Here is a 16,906-nt window from a genome sequence, read left to right on the forward strand (position 1 = left end):
TAATTTTTCTAGACTGCTGAATATGTCCCAGAAAAAGTGAAGAAAGCTGAAAAGAAACTAGAAGAAAATCCATATGACCTTGACGCTTGGAGCATTCTCATTCGAGAGGCACAGGTTTAGTGATATAGGATTACATTTCCTTATCTATGGTCCACTCACACTATTTCGTTCTGGAGTAAAATCAGCATATTCATTTACATAAATCATAATATTGTAAATGCTGTTTTGATTTTCAATTTTTAGAATCAGCCTATAGACAAAGCACGGAAGACCTATGAACGCCTTGTTGCCCAGTTCCCCAGTTCTGGCAGATTCTGGAAACTGTACATTGAAGCAGAGGTTAATATTTTTACATTTTTTTCTTACATAACATTTCATAGGATTTTAAGTTTATATTTTTATAAGCATGAATAAGATAGGCACATAATATCTAGGGGAAAGGGGATTTTAAATATGCCTTGCCTTTATTTTGTAAAATAGGTACAAAGGAATGATTAAAATGAATTCTAAAGTATTGGGTCTTTCATGAGTTGATGATTGTTGCATTATGGAATTGCAACAACATTAAAACTGTTTCAATGGTATTGGAGTGCTTTAGCCTTTTATTTGCTTGTCGTGTCAATTTATTGCCTCCCGTGTCATTTACTTAGAGGATTTTTCTTTTTATTTACACATACAAACTTATTTGAGTGACTTTCTCTGAATATTTGGTTCTTTTATTTTTTTTTTTTTTGCTTTCTTAGGGAATTGAATGTTTCTGTGAACAGTGCTTGCAGGGAGGGTGTGGGGATGGAAGCTAATTTCTGGAATGAAAATGCATTAGCCCAACTCATTAGCTTTTAAAAATCCCAACAAATTGTGGTTGTTTCCATAACTGGGTAAGATATCACTGAGTGCATTGGTCAGTTGAACTGCCTGTAATGACATGCCATGAAATTCCCTGTATAATCATGGGGGAGGGGGTGGTGGTGTTCATTTTGGTTTGATTCCTTTCTGTAGCTGGTATTTAATACTAATACACGTGGTTTCTGTGAGCATCTCCTGGCTGCACATTTTCCTTGAGACAGATTTTCTGTTTGCTAAACTTCAGGGGTGGGGACCTGTATTCTGTAGATGAGAAATGAGCTCTTTTTCTTCCATTTGATATGAAATTTCATTGCATAGTTATCATATCTTACTGTACATTAAATTACGTATCCAGAAATGTCTGGCAGTAAATTTTGAAGATACGGAAAATTGGGATCATGGGAATCTAGCAGAAATTTTTCTATTGCAGTTTACAGTAAGATGCTGCAGGGCAAAGGAGTGCCATCTAATTTGAATGCTACCAAATTAAATATATAGAGTTTTCACTATCTTGTTTGTAGCAGTAGTTAGAATGTTGGTGTTTATTCATGTTTGGGAGATTGCAAATGGACTAGCATACAAATACATATTTTTCCTTTTTTGGACCCTGCAGCCAAATCCATTAGCCTCTTGTACCCTGAAATTTTTTTGCTACAGGTTCTAGTTTTCAGAATCTAATCTTATTTCATAATTGCATTAAATGACCTGATTTCTGTGCTTTTTAAAAACCTTTACCTTTGCCATGCCTCAAATTTAAGGGTTGAATAAGGCCATCTCAGAAAGCCAGTACTATACTGTATATCCTTCAGCAGAAAGTCCTGTTGTCAGTGTAAAGCTTCCTGTCATAAACCACGTTCAGAGATGTCACCTCCTCTAATTTATAATCTAAGACTATTTAGAAACCTTAACAGTGGCAAACTTGTAACAGTCTAGGGTAGAATTTTTTACCTGTTCCTTCGAGGAGGGCAGATCAGCACCTCAGCAGTTACAGGTACCAGGGAACACGAGGTAAATCTGAGAGGGAAAGAATATCATCAGTTCTTGTGTGTCTGCTTATTAATACACTTCAAATATTAGAGACATGGAATATATAGTTCTGTTATTCAAAACAATGGAAAAATAGGAACTGTAGATTTCTGGTTGGGATTACACCTGAAGAGGGTTATATTTGAAAGAAATGTAAGGAGGTAATTTTCAGAAATTTATCTTTTATCTTAGCCAAATTTTTAAAATCCCAGTTACGACTTAATTTTCAACTTTCCTAGTTGCAGTAACACATTACAACTGATAAAGCGGCCAATTTACGAATGGAGCAATATGCTTTTCTTTTTCTTTTTAAGCATATATGAGCATATATAGCTGTAAGTTGAAATAACTTATGTCCAAATTCCTCTCTAAGAAAAATACCCTCACACAATTGGGCACCGTTGTCAGTGTGGTTTTCAGTTACATATCATTTGTACAGTCCATCTGGGTGAATTCAAATGAAAATGCTTTAGCAAGCGTTCTTCAAACCTTGTGGTTAAATTAAGACTTGAGTTAATATTTGAAGGCTGAGTAGAGGAATTCTGTTCAGACTTCTTTTATTGCAGCCTTAAGGTGTACAAGGAGTATAAGGAAAGTATTTTCCAAAAGCTTTTTTCCTTGGCACTTTTAGTAGTCTACTCTGGCTAGAAAGCTTTTCTTGGGCTGTTCAGAAGTATATAACTTTCTAGCCATGACTTAGTAAAATAAACCTGTGGTAGATCTCCAGCACTGCTTTCAATTTACTTTTGCTGCCTCATTACTGAAATCTGAAAATTGCAAAATCTACCTGCATTTCCTCTGATGTCAAAACAAGTATTTTACTCTTTAACATGAAAATGTTTCCTCTTTGCATCCCGAAAAGACAGAAAGAGGGAGGGAAGTGGGGGTTCTTTTCTAGCAGTTTGTCTTTCACTAGAGAATTTTGCCCTCTGAAAGACATAAATCAGAGCTGAATGTTACCTATTTGTGGTGTATTGGAAGATGAGCCAGGGTGAGGGTTATGAAAATGGCCTTATGAAAAAGAAATTAGCCCTTTAACAGCTGTACTCTCAAAGTTGTTAGAAGTCTTTAAATTCCCCTTTATCTGACTTAACAAATGTGTTCTCTGTAGTCACTTCCAGTCTTCAGTAGAAATTGATAAACTATCTGAACAGTAACTGCATGTGCCAGTTCCTTTTGTACTGGATAACTTGCAAGTGCAGGCCTTAGTGCTGTGATTACCTCTTGGTTTTATGACTCTGTTTGTTCAGCTCACTGACTGTTCTGCTTTCTGTGTATGACTGTGATCCTTAGTGGAATATAGTGGAGAGCAGTGCTCAGCACTCAGTGTGTCATCCAGCTCACCACAGCTGGTACACAGAGTACCAAAGTAACCAAATACTTCACATTTAGCATTTTGTGTGCCAAGCACTGATTTCTATGCTCTCTGCATTGTGACTTGTTAGGTAGTCAGTAGAACATGGAGATTAATTAGGAAGAGCATGATTTGACAGTTTGTTAATGGGAATTACACTATTAAAGTTGAAATTGATGAAAAAGTTTGGATTCTTGCACTGGTTCTTATTTCTTCTGACCTTCAAAGAAGAATTACAGGACTTAGAAATAATATAAGTGGATGAAGCAACTCTCAGTTCACAGCTGGTTTTGGGTCATACTATTTGAACATTTAAGTAGAGTTTTGGATTTGATAAGTATTTAAGCAAGTAAAATAGTTAACTTGCTATTCTGCATCTCTTAAAATTTAGCAAGTGGAACAGTAGTGCTATTCTTCCCAAACTCTTGTTCTCTCTAGTTACCTAAAGTACACTTCTCTTCTGATACCTTTCTCATAAAAACCTCCTCTCAGAAAACTTGACTCGATTCACATGGCAGTGCCTCTTTCACAGTTGTCTAAAGGAGTGTCAAAGTCTCAGCCCCATGTGTGCCATAATATTAAATTCATAGATCACACGGTCTGGACTCTAGCCTGCTCTGCTGATGTGCTGTGTCTCCTTGGGTAAGTTATTTAACCTGTTTGCCATTATGAAACAGATACCTACCTACCTCACAGGGTTGTTGTGAGGCTGCTTTAGTCATTAAAGTGCTTTTGGCACCTGCCTAAAAGGTGCTACAGAAATGTGAAAATAAATCCACTTTAATACCCTGTGATCCCATAGGCCCAGCTGTCTGTTACTGTTTCCTTTGTCACTGACTGACTGAACCTTCTTTTAGATACAGAAAGACCTGATAATGCTTTTCATGCTCATGAAAGAACATTTACTTTGCCAGTGTCTTAAGTACTTCAGTAGTTCTGAAGCAAACTTTTTAAGTTGCCTTTTTTTTCTCTGCTAGTTTCCTTTGAGAAATCACCAGGTTGAAAAATCCTCTTAGGCACATTTATTAAACTGTTTTCACATATTTGCAACATTTTTTAAAATTATCTAAGGAATTTTTAGTTCCAGTTACTCTGAATGGAAACTTTCCTCTCTAATTGTCCTGAATGCTTCAGGCCAGTTCACACCACACCTTTTTAACTTTTTTGAGTGTACAGCATTATATCCTGGTCACTTTGAACATTGTTAGTAGGGGTTGAAAGGTTGCCATAATTAAAGACATAAAAATCATATCCAGAAGACAGTGGTGGCAAATAGCTCAAGTCTAGAAACAAGAAATACAAAGCTGGTAACGTGCATGTAAAAGGTTTGGCTGTTAATATGTATTTTTTGTCTTGAGAATTTTGCAAGTAAGACTCCTGTGTTATTGCTTGTCCTAAAGAAATGCAACCAGATACATTTGTTTAGATAACTTCTATTTCCTGTGGACATTTTGAATTTTAAATGTCTTGGTAACAAACAGATGCTGTGTGAGGATTCAGGGGGTGGGACCACAGCTTAGGGTTGATTGTTTTGCATTTCATCATATGCAATACATCAGTATCTTTAATCCATGTAATTCACACTGGTGTGGATACTAGTCAGAATGTATCATTTAACGTACTTGTATATGAAAAATGTAAATAAAACCATTTAGAAAAATGATTGTTTTTGTTTAAAATGTCTGTGTTTCTTCAAAGCATTTTCTTCCCCTGTTTTACTTTAGTCTACTTATGAATTCAGAAAGGAGAATGTTGTACATGCCACCAGAATTCTGCATGGGGAAAAATGGGAACTGACTTCTGTCAGGATGAAGTTGGAATGATCAGAAGTCAAAGTAGAATAGACTTCTTGCCTGAGATTCTGAATATATTGTGTGTATCACCAGCTGATCTTAGTGAATTTCTTAGTGGAAGGCATCCCCATGATAATCCATGCCCACCCCACTAGCCAGCCACATTTCTCATGGTGAGCTTCTGCTTTGAGAAACTGCTGTACAGGTGCTCTGTGCAAATACCCATACTGCACAGTCTTGACTGCCTCAGTCTGAGATTTTCAATCTTTTTTACAACTGTATTATTTATGATCTTTTCTTATTCATGTGTGGACTTGTTCCATTCCTGTTAATAAATGTTGTTCTGTCTGTGTGATTATTGTAGACTTGCACTAGAAAGTGAATGCACCTTTTTCCTGTCTTTTCTGCTGAAAGTGTCAATACAGGTGTGTCTACATCTTGCATAGTTCCCCTGGTCCTACAAGCTGTGTAATATCTGAAAGCTGCCCACATACTGACACTTGTAGTTTGAGAAGACGTGTGCAGTACAACACTAGTGGGTTTCTTCATAATTCTATTTGCTGTATTTGATCATTAAAAATCCTATGGGGAAGTTTTAGGACATTTTTGAAGTGGAAGCGATGCCTAATGAAGAGATTACTCTGAACCCTCTTCTGTAGTGTGTTGCTATTTACACATGAATAAACACAAGCTACTTCCTGTTCTGTTGTATTCTTTCCATGTGGGGTGACAGAAATATATCCCTGTTAGCCACGTTAGCTATATGCTCTTGTTCACAACACTTCTGAAGTCTCACTTTCAAATGTGACAAGGACAGTGAAAACTTACTGTGTGCTTTCTTCTGTTGAAGTCATTCATTGATCCTTCGATATTTTGAGGGGGGAATCTGTGTGTCAGGTCAGGCACAAACTTGGGCTTCTTATGTCTGAACATGAAAGAACCCGAAGTAAAAACAGGTTTCTTGTGTATGCTGTATTTGCTATGGATTGGTTCTCCATCTGCTTGGGAGAGGGAAACTGTAATTGTAATCTGTGATTCTTTTCTATATCTCTTCCAGCTGCCAGCTGGTTGAGTTTCCTGATGTTCTTTATTCAGATTTTGAGAAGCATGATGGTTGAGAGAACACTTTGCGTTAAACCTTCTCTGCTAGTGCTACTACATAAAATAATATGTGACTGTTTGCTGCAGAGTCTTTACAGACTGTGGGAAGGCTTTGAGTCGTGGCTGGGATGAAATCCAGTGACTTTTCTTAGCTGGAAGGTCTGTAGAAGCAAGCCCTTCCCCGTGGCATTCCTGTGTCCTGTTAGTACCAATGGTCTTAATTTACACGTGTGCTTTGGGTTTCCCCCCTTGTTTTTCTCTTGATTTTTCTTACCAGGGGCTTCAGAATGATGAGTGCTCCATATCCAGTGACAGTTTTGATTTCTGCAATGACATGTTGTGTACCTAATATCCTATGACTTTTTTTTTTCTGTTTCTTACATAAACAATTCCAAAGTGAGGAGAAGGAATATGCATTGGTCCATAACTATATAACATTACAGAGGTAGCATTTGCTTTGTGCATGAGTTAACTGCACATGAGGAAATCCTTCAGTAAATTGAATCTGATCTGTATTGGGGTTTAGCTGGTTTGGTAATGACAAATAATCATAATACAAAACATGGGAGCATTTCCAGGGTTCATTGGAACATCATAAATGTTACATTTTGAGGCTAGGCAGATGATTAGAAAGGTGTTCTTTCTTAATTGAGTTTGTGCACAGTTTTCAGTAATAACTTCTCTTGGGTGGAGTCCTGTTGCATCTTGAGACAAGACCTCACTGTTAACCTGAAGTGTAAACAGCTGGGCTGTCTCTGTTGCATTAAAAGCAGATTGGACAGGCCCTGTGGCAGAGGCTGTGCATTAATCTTAGCTTGCACCAGTTCCAGTGAGCACACAGTGCTGATCTCTTGGCAGGTGCTGTACCCAGTGCTCTTGTAGATTGCTGGGCTCAAGGCTTTCAGAGCTTTAACATCTCTGATGTACTCCAAAAGGAGAAGAGTTAGTATGCTGAGGCTGTGGTAATTTTATTCCTGCTTTCACCCTGGCTCTGAGTTTCAGCAAAACAGCTTGTACATAAGGTTAAATTACATAGTTTTTATCCTTAATTCAAACTATTCCTCTAAATCAGCTAATTTGGAAAGTTTAATATTGTAATGGAGGATTAAGTGTCTTACCTCCTTAAATTCCTGTAATATCTCTATATGAAATAGAGATTCTAATGAGGACAAGATACTCTGTCCAGTTCTTCATGGTTTGCATTAGTGTTTGAAATAGTCAGAAATAACCAGTGAAACTAGAACAAGACATGACTGTACATTCCTGCTATAAACAGTCTGATACTTCTGTATTGGTTTTTGTGAGAATGAACACATTGCTTAAAATACATTTCAGCTCTTTCGTTTGGACTAAAATAATGCCTAGTTGTTCAGTTTATAGTATTTTCTATGTCCATACTGCAACAAAGTCAACTTCTTCAGCTGTTGTTCACCCTCGAAGTATGGGTTTTCAAACACAGTTTTTACTGTTTAAACAAAACAAAAATGAACTCTGAAATTAAGATTTGCAAAAATGGGGTGGCAGGTGTGTAGGTGTATATGTGCTATCCTGCAGCTAAAACAGATGTGAGGTTAGCATGTGAGCTAACTTCATTGTGTTCAGTGGAACTGCATTTAAACATCAAACTATATTTAAAAGGTTCTTTTAATTTAGGATTTTGATAATTTTTATGGTTAAATGAAGACTTACTATAGGTTCTATGCCTGTGGATTCCTGAGGAATCTCTCAGACTATGTATGTGCATCTGTGTTCATGTGTTTTAAGAATATACATGTTTAGGTTATAATGTCACACAGCATAATGTTCTTTTTAAATCATAGAGTAGGAATAGGAGTGGGTGAGCTTATCAGTGCAAATTGTCTACAGGTGATTTATCCAGGCTACCTAAAAGTTCATAGGTACTTAGAAAAATAATGTATGTAGAATATATTTATAATTTCAATGAAAAGGATTTTATCATCTGCAGCTTCAGTCTGAGTGCAAAAACATGCCTTGGTGCTGTGTGTAAAGGAGTGGGAAGACAGAGCTGGATTTCTTCTTTCTTTTTGTTGTCTTGAACCCAGTATTGGCCTGCCTTTTCTCCATTCCTACCTACCCATCACAGTACTGTCTTTGTGTGTTTTTATGGGCAGGTGCAGGAGTGTATTCAGTGTAAGAATTGTGAACTCTCAGGTACTGCTGGGTGCTGTATCTTCCAAAGTGTGCTTGCAGTTCATCTTTCAGATGATGAGGAGGTCCCAGGAGGCCTTGGCAAGAAGCTGTCACTGCACAGCTCAGACATGTTCTTTCAGTGCCACAATTGTACTGACCATTTCAGATGGGGCAGCAAGGGGGCTGGGGGGGAGATTCCCTAGTAATGAAATGTAACTGCAGATCTGATCTAAAAAATAAATCTCAAATTAATCCCATGACAAACTTCTTAACATTGTAATTACTGCAGAAGAAATCTGGTGCTCTTGCTATCTCTAAATTATGCTTATGCATAATTGAATAGCTGCTGGTTAGTAATGGTATTGCATCTGTAAAGTATGCAAGCACGTTTAACAGCCCGTGGTGGGCACTATATTGTAGAAACAGTTCAGAATTAATTTCTTTTAAACTTTCCCTGAAACATGCTTTAGTTAGTCTCTGTAGGTTACTGTTTCATAATTGTATCACAGATACTTAGAAAATTGCATTACAGCATGCTGGAGCTTGAGGTACAAGCAGCCTTGCTATTGATGTTAATGCAGCAGGGGCTAGAAGGATGGTAATTTAATATATGTAGGCTTGCAGCTACTTAAAGGTGTTAAGCATTTCTAATATACAATTCATACAAGCTGAAGATGAGTGACAGTGAATAAGTTCACAGAAAATTGCTTTTGTAGCACATTTGCTTTTGGAAGCTTAGCTTGCAGTTTTCCTTCCACCAGCTATGTCAATTGACCCCTTCCCAAGATTTGCCATGGCATTGAGTAATTAATAGTTTTAGTTACCAGCAAAGTGCTTTGGAAGTGTCCCTGCACAGCCTGACAGTGCAGCCAGGTGAAGAAACATTTCCTTCATACCAGATCAGAACAGCAGGCCCTACACTGAGAGCCTTAGTCTAGCAGGTTTCATTTCACTGGGGGAATTTTGTCATTCTGGTCCTGACGGACTGTGGCTATGGGAATTTTAAATTCTGCCTAATTGTAGGATTGTTCTAGATATTCTTACTCCATGTGATGATGGCCAGTAGTTGGATGAAAAGTGACTAGGAGAAAGTACAGTTCATTTATAATAAAGAATGTAAAGTTCAAATGGACTGGTTCTAAATAGAAAGGGATAAATGTTTAAAAGCACACATAGGTGCCCTGGAAAACCCTACTAGCTATTTAAGGTTTTTTTGTAAAAATGCACTCTTAAAATAGTCCCAAATGCATGACTTGTTAGTCCAAGTCACCCAAAGAAGTGCAGTGGGTGCAAGCTAAATGCAGAGCAGGGTCCCCATCCCTACTCCACCCACTAAGAAATTGCTACCCTGGTACCTTACTTGCCCATGATTGTTGTCCACCAGTTACCATTCCCCAGGGAAATGTTACCAATAAATTTAGCTCAAGTGAAATTCTGCTCAGAAGTCCTTGAGCAAGATGGGCAAGCACTTCAGAATATTCCACAGTATTTGCTCTTGATAAAATATCAGTGCTTGTAAGCCTGAGCAGGAGACAGGCTGTATGATTTGTTGTTACAGGATAAAAATTTAAGTTCTCCCACATAAGATGGGGCTAAATTTTAATTCAGGCCTTGCTTTTTTTGGGAGGGGGAATTCAATTTCAGATTGATAGACAAAAGCACATGCTTTTTTGTATGTGTACAGGATAGGTATTAAAAGGGAAATACTGTCAAACTTTAAAATCAGCTGTCAGACCTGAATTCAGGAATATTTTTTCTGTCACTAAGCAAATGGAGGTAAGTTTCTTGCTAGTAGTCTTAGCTGTTAAAAAAAATACTGTTGCATTATCAGCTATTTACAAAAGAAAAGAGGCATATTTATTTGTCATTTTACTGATGCTTCCAAAGTTTGGGTTTATTCCTAGAAAAGTCATGAATAAGGTCAGCTGTGGGTTTTTTTAATTTGCCAGTGAGAAAAGTACTGATGTTTTCAAATAATTAAGTTTGATAATTCTGGTTGATCTTCTGTCTGAGTCAGATGAAGACCCTGCACTGAGGAGGTATCCTCAGACTTCTAGCAGTCTGTCATTTCTGCACAAGCTTCACAGTCAAACATTTTTCACCTTTTTGCCTCTAATGCACAGAAATGTTGAGCACCTGCTGAGTTGCTGCAGCTGCTTGAACCCTCTGGTGGTAGCTGTGTTTCCCTGCCAGGCTGGCAGAGTTGCTGTAACTCTCTAGAAAATGCTGGTTTTCACCCGTGAGCAGACATTTCTGCTGCAGTCAGTACTGGAAGTCAGTTCTCAAGTGCTGGCTGACTCAGTCCATCACAGAGGTTTTGTGGTGATGCTTCACCGTGTTGCTGAGCCTTCTCAGAGTGGATTTTTTTAAGGCTGCTACATCACCATGATGGCACACGCCCAAACCGAGCCGAGCTCCATTGCCAAGCACCGTTCTCTTCCAAAGCTGGCCTCAAGTTTGGACCTGGGGAGATCCACATCTTTCCTTGGGAACCTTGGCTGCCTTGCTGGGAGCTGCACCTTCTCAATCTAGAGGGCTTACATTATGTTTTGGTAGCAAGTCTCTGTTTTCTACTTAGCAGAATTTTTTCTGCCAGTGTTGGAGGTTGTCAGTTAAGCTGCTGTGTTAGTTACGTGTCACTTTTACAGAGTGCTTTGGTATTGACGTGTGCTTGGTGTTTTTATATCAAGCCTGCTCTTGGCATCCTAGCTTAAAGCAGCAAAATAGAAGAAAAAGGAGCTATCTTGGGATTTCTGAGATCCCTCATGTGCTTCTATGCAAAATAAATTAGCTGGGAGCCTACATACCATTTTAAACACTGCTTTAATTTTCTCTTTGCAGGCATTTGCAGCATTCTGTAATGCAAGTGCTGTCTGAATGTATTCTGTATTTACATAACAATGCACCTAGCCTAGGAGTCAAAGTGAAGTCCTGAATCAAATAATTGCCTGCTGTTCATCTGCTGAAGAGGCTCTTTTTGTAGAAAGTTTTAGAACACTTTACCATGGGCTTCTGAATGATCACCTGTAGCAGAAAAGCCCCAAAATGCTTGGTTAGAGGGGTAGGGGCGAGAAGTATCAAACTGAACAGATGTTCTGCTCTCTCAAAACAACAGTTCCCTACTATGTGTCTCATTTTGCATGGCCAGCACTTGGTGGTGGTGGGGTGCAGAAGAAAACACACTTTTCCCTGTGAAAAGAAACCAATAAATGAGATTATTAATCCCAAATAGGGCTTTAGTGCAAAGAAGCTGTAATTGTTCTGAGTGTTCCCTAGCGTGGGGGGCAGAACTGCCAGCAGTATTTATTTGTTGTGTACAGGTGTCTGTAAAAGCAGCACATTTCTGGTCAATAAACAGGTGTTCTTTCTAGCATGTGGTTCAAGGCTGACCTTTGGTAAGGCTGAGGGTTTACCTGTGCCAGTTCCTCTTCATTAGTCCAAAATCAGACTCTTTAGCTTAAATATGTGACTCTAACCCCTGGTATTGCTTCTCAGTATACTGAGAGGGGGATAGGTGGGAGGAAACTGGGAGGTCAGTGGTGTTCCATCTCTCTCTTGTTCAGGCTACAAGGGCTGTGAGTTTCTGTACTGCTTTTATCATAGGCTTCTGCATTTCATCTTCCCTCTAAGAGGTGAAATAAGCTGCAAATGCACCTACCTAGGCTGCATGGGAAATGAATGTTAGCACAACTGTTAGATGGAAATCTGACATCAGAGCAGCTCTTCTCTCTGCTAAACCAACACCAGTGAATTTCCGATAGGAACAACATAATGAATTGTCCTTACAAGTTTTTTTGTCTTAGAAGTGCAGCTGACTTAAATGGGTTTTAATTCTATAGTTCTGACAGCAGAACTAAAGCCCACAAGCAAATGGGAACCTCACATAAAGTGTCAGTCATTTTGGGTTGACCTGTAAAATCAAAAGACTTCGGTGTAGAGCTAACCCCTCTCACTTTTCAGTGGTAGTGTCACCTACGTTTCATTTCTAAAGCATGGAAATGTTTAATCTGTGGTTTTATTTTCCAACTTCAGTGCATTTCTACGTAGCCAATTATTCAAGTGTGAAGCAATTTATTAAGTGATCTAAGCACTAACATTAACTCGTAGATTTAAATTAGCTATACAAATATTTTTGTCTTGATCCTGTTTTTTCAATAAATTCCCGTGGATGGAAGCTGAGCAGGCTTAGCTTTAACTTCTTAGGGCATGAAGCTGAAAATTAGGGAAGGAGAAGAGGAACTCGCTTTAAAAACTCTACTTGTACAGTGTTTAAGGGGAAAAGCAGTATAGCATTTAAATAGTCTAGAAACTTGAGGGGTTTGTAATACAAGCTAGGGTAGCTTGTAATTAGCTAGGATAGTAATTACACTCAAATTCAACAGTGCTGGAAAGAGGATCCAGAGTAGTTATGCAGAGCATGTCCATGAAAAGTTTTTGGGTCAAGTTTTTACCAAAAAGATTTGCATTGTTCATGTGGTTTCAGATTAGTTTGTTGGTGATCAGTCCAGATGTGGTAGCTAGATACTGAGAGGACCCTGCAGTAATACTCCTATCTTGAAGGAAACTGTTTTACCACTGAAGGCTGTTTTCACAGAGAATTCTGTTTTCTCTTCATGGCCAAAAGACAGAAATCTGGGTGTTTAATTCTGTGATTGACTCTTCAGGTATAGTCTTTCCTTCTCCAATATTAATTTAATATTATAGATGAGATTTCCCAGTAGTTATGATTAAGAATGTGCATTTTCAAAAAAGACACGGGAGTTTCCTTGATTTCTGACAGACATGTGAAAGATTTTTGATGAGGGCAGCTACCTATATTAGAAAAATAACTTCCCTGAACATCAGCAGGAATACTTCATTCATGTAAACCAAAAGCAGCTCAGTCATCATCTGAGGCAGATTATTATCCTACTTTAGTAAATGATTGACATAAACCTGTTTCTTAATTATTTCATAGGAGATCCATGGCAAAGCCAGGAACCACATCCCTTCCTTTAAAGATTCATTTCATAGCACTGCAGTTGAAGTGTGCTTGGTTTGGGTTTAGTGGGTTACCTTTGCTAGGGTTTATTTTGTAATGCAGTGTATGATAAATAACATCTTGTCAGCTGCAAATCGATGCTGGGCTGCAGAGAATTACTTGTGCCTGAGCATTATTCTGCACTATTAACTTTGAGATTTCTGATTTATGGTTTCCTGTGATGAGACAGTGGCTTGTGTGGTCAGACATGAGAGCCCTTAGGCACTTTTGGAGGCTGAGGCCATTCTCTGGGCCATTTCTGCTACAAATTATTGGAAAATTGCTCTTTATGTTCTAAGAACAGAGGCAAAATATTACGAACAATTTGTTCTCTGCTAATAGGCCAAGCTGGTCTTGTGCTAATATTATAAAAGAAGATTATGCTGGATGACATAATTACATCTTCAAGTACTATTTTTTTCTCTTTGAATAACCTGTATTCCTTTTCCTTAGGAGAATTGCTTGTTTGGCTGGCTTTACTGGGGAGAGCCTTTATGAGACCAGTTCCATGCTAGAAAATGTGAGCCATGAATGCATGGCCACTGAATGAATTTGACCACTCAGAAGTTCTTTCTGGTCTTAAGATATCTTCATTTGGTCTATCAGCCCTTTTTGCTGAGTCCCTGTGGAGGCTGCCTTACAGATGTGTAGCTTTTATAAAATTTTATTTTTTAGGATCTCTTTAGGAAATAAGATCTCTTTGAAATTGTAAATTGCTCAGGTGTACTTTTAACATATACTTAGTGAATGAACAGGTATTTCTTCCATAAAAATTATTATTATTTGATAGCCATATTTTACTAAAACAAATTCTCTGAAATACTATAATTGACAGTTTGTAAAAAAAATATGCTTATCAAACTTACTCTTTTCTGCCTTCTATGCAGATCCTTTTTATCTGAAAAGAATGTGTCAAAGCTGCAGGCACGTGATGAGTATAGTGACAAATTATAAAACTATAAACCTAATGGGGAACTCAGTGCCCCCTAAAACACCCACATAGTCAACTGCTACTTTCTTAAAGAATTTGAGGATAGCAAAATGAAAGCAGGAAAGATTTTTTTTTTAATAGCTGTACATTACTGTAATGGACATTGATTTCTGATAGACATGAGAAAACACAATGGTTTCAAATTAAGAGTCTTAATAAATGAAATCTTAAGTCACAGCCTTGTAAGGTGTGAGAGGAACAATTGGCTTTTTTCCCCCTAGGTAGTGGTGCCTCACATACCCTTTATTCCATGTAATCTGTTGCAGTGGTCTGATCCCTGCCTTGTTTTTAGGTCTGAGTATTGCAAGGAATTTCCAGCTTGGATTATAGGGCAGAGCCTGTCTGGTGGCACTGGCAGACTGCAGTGGGTGTCTGTGCTCCTCAGATAATAGGCACTGGTGCCTATTATCTTATTAAATCAGCTGAAAAAAGCATTAGAGGAGTGCCTGTGTTCAGTTCCAGTGGCCTTGCTGAGGGACTGTTCTGTTTGAAAAGCAGTTGAAGTAGACAAATGGTGTAATTTGTCTGATTTTACAAATTAGGGATCTTTATCCCAATGAGATGGGCCAAATATCTTGGCTTTGGGCTTCCCTCTAAATGAAACTTTTTAACTTCAGTGATCTAGGCAACAGCTAAGACTGCAAATCTTTAATTTATCTCATTGCATTTTGTCATGTTAGAGATTATCTTGCAATCCATGGGTGCTAGATGTGCTTTTGAATCCTATAATTTGAGAGTTAAATGATAAAAAATTAATTCTAGGAGGAAAGTCACTGCTGCTTTGCATGCTTCCTAAGAACTGCAAAGGGTCCCAGTAGATCTGGGAATGTTAGCTATCCAAAAACACATCCTAGAACTTCCCACTGCTTCTGTAAAATACAAAAGACACTGAAAAAGGGATGAGCAGCAGAAGTGAGCTAAAGCACACAGGAAAAACCCAAATGCCTAAGTTGGGAAGGAAGCAAGTTTGCAGGGCTGTGAATGTGGGGTGGTGTTTTCCCCCGTGGCTTAAAGGGAGTGTGAAATTGAAGAGGAAATTACAAGCCACGGGGCATGTTGAAAATTGACTCTTCATTAAAATGAGATTGAGAATCTGGTTATGAAGAAGAATCTGGCTAGAACATAGTGGGTGCTTAGCATTTGTAAATTACTTCATACAGCTAATATTACATTCCATTTCATAATGGGCAGATTGCCTAAATAAAAAAAAGGTAATGGTTTTCCTGAGATGGAGAACATATGAAAGAGTGGGTAGGAACAGAGCAAGGAAAAAAAGCTGGCAGTGTTTATGTGAGCTGTGCATCTGGGAGCTTCATCAAAAACCAGCCAGTTCAGCAGACTCCCAGGAAAAGAAAACTTAGCCATGTAGCAGTTCTCTTCTTCACCCCCAATTTCTGGGCAGTTTTTCAATGTCAGAGCTGTAGGGTGGTAAAGTAAAAGAGAAGTGACGCTGTCTGTCTTTTGTTTTGAAGAGCACAGAGTGTGCTTTTCATCATGACTTAAAAGGGCTGTTTCTGCAGCTTCACTCCTAATCTATGAGAGATGTTTGCAGTACCGGGGCTCAGTTAGTCAGGAAGAATAGCAGTGCAAGTAATAACAGGTGGGCTGCAGATTGGGTGGGGGGCATGTTTTTCTAATGAAAGTGTGTTCTGGAGAGAAAGTAAAACTCCAAAATGAGAAGAGATAACATCTACAGGATGCTGTAGATAGGAAGAAAGAGAAAAGACACATGAGAAATTGCTTCTTTCTTATAATCAGATTAAAACCAAAAGAGTTGTATTTGATGTCTGAAATAAATGAAGGAGGGAGTGACTGCAATTCAGAACCATTCTCCAATCAGAAAAATCACTAAAGAGTTTTGTCACCACTGTTGTTTTTTTTTTAAGGCAGCCTATAAATAGATATTTCTCTGTACACCCTCTAGATTCTGTCTAGTCTCTTGAGAGTGGTGCCTGAAAATTGTGCATTCTTTTCAAAATATTAACATGAAGGAAGGCCCTCCCTGCAGGACTAAGGAGCCCAGCATTTTTTATAAGGGGGTAGAGGCAGGTGCTACTCCTGCAGATTTGTCTTTTTGTGGAAAATTAATCAAATTTCACTAAGGTGCAAACCGAAGCACAGTTGCTAGTTTTAGTAGCTCTGTCTCTGAGCTCTTATTTATTAGTGAAGCATTTGCTCTTTACACTAGAGTAGGTATTTAGGAATTGGATGGGGTAGGTAGTTCTTTTATATTCCAAACTATATCATTAGTAGCAAAGTTTATTTACTGCAGTGCATTAATCCTTCATCACTTCTGGATCAATGTTTACTGTAAGTAACAAAGAGGTTGTCCATACTCTCAGGCCTTGTATTCCTGCACTTCTGGAATGCACTTTGCTCATACCTAAGCATTTTCTATCCAAGTATTTGTATGGATTGATTCCTTTCCTGATGCATCAGAAAAGTAAAGGTACTGGGTCTCTCAGTCTAATAGATTAAACAAAAAGACTTCTTTCACTTGCAGATTTTTAAATTGGTAATTATTTGTTTACATAGTTTACATTATTTGTTTACATACTCAACACTGGTTAACTAGGGAATGTTACTCTGTCTGCAGAGGGGCATTTCACAAGTTTTTCTTTTGC

The 16,906-nt window shown here is 38.2% G+C and overlaps 1 protein-coding gene across 1 annotated transcript in view; it reads left to right on the forward strand.

Annotated features, from left to right (window-relative positions):
- Positions 1 to 16,906, forward strand: part of CSTF3 (cleavage stimulation factor subunit 3) — a 47,968-nt gene that overhangs the window by 8,993 nt on the left and 22,069 nt on the right. Inside the window, exons 2-3 of the mRNA XM_053945980.1 lie at positions 13 to 114; positions 244 to 339. Of these exons, the coding sequence (XP_053801955.1) occupies positions 13 to 114; positions 244 to 339 (198 nt within the window). The remainder of the gene's footprint in view (positions 1 to 12; positions 115 to 243; positions 340 to 16,906) is intronic.

Source organism: Vidua chalybeata, chromosome 6 (assembly GCF_026979565.1).
Source record: "Vidua chalybeata isolate OUT-0048 chromosome 6, bVidCha1 merged haplotype, whole genome shotgun sequence".
Classification (NCBI taxonomy): Eukaryota; Metazoa; Chordata; class Aves; order Passeriformes; family Viduidae; genus Vidua; species Vidua chalybeata.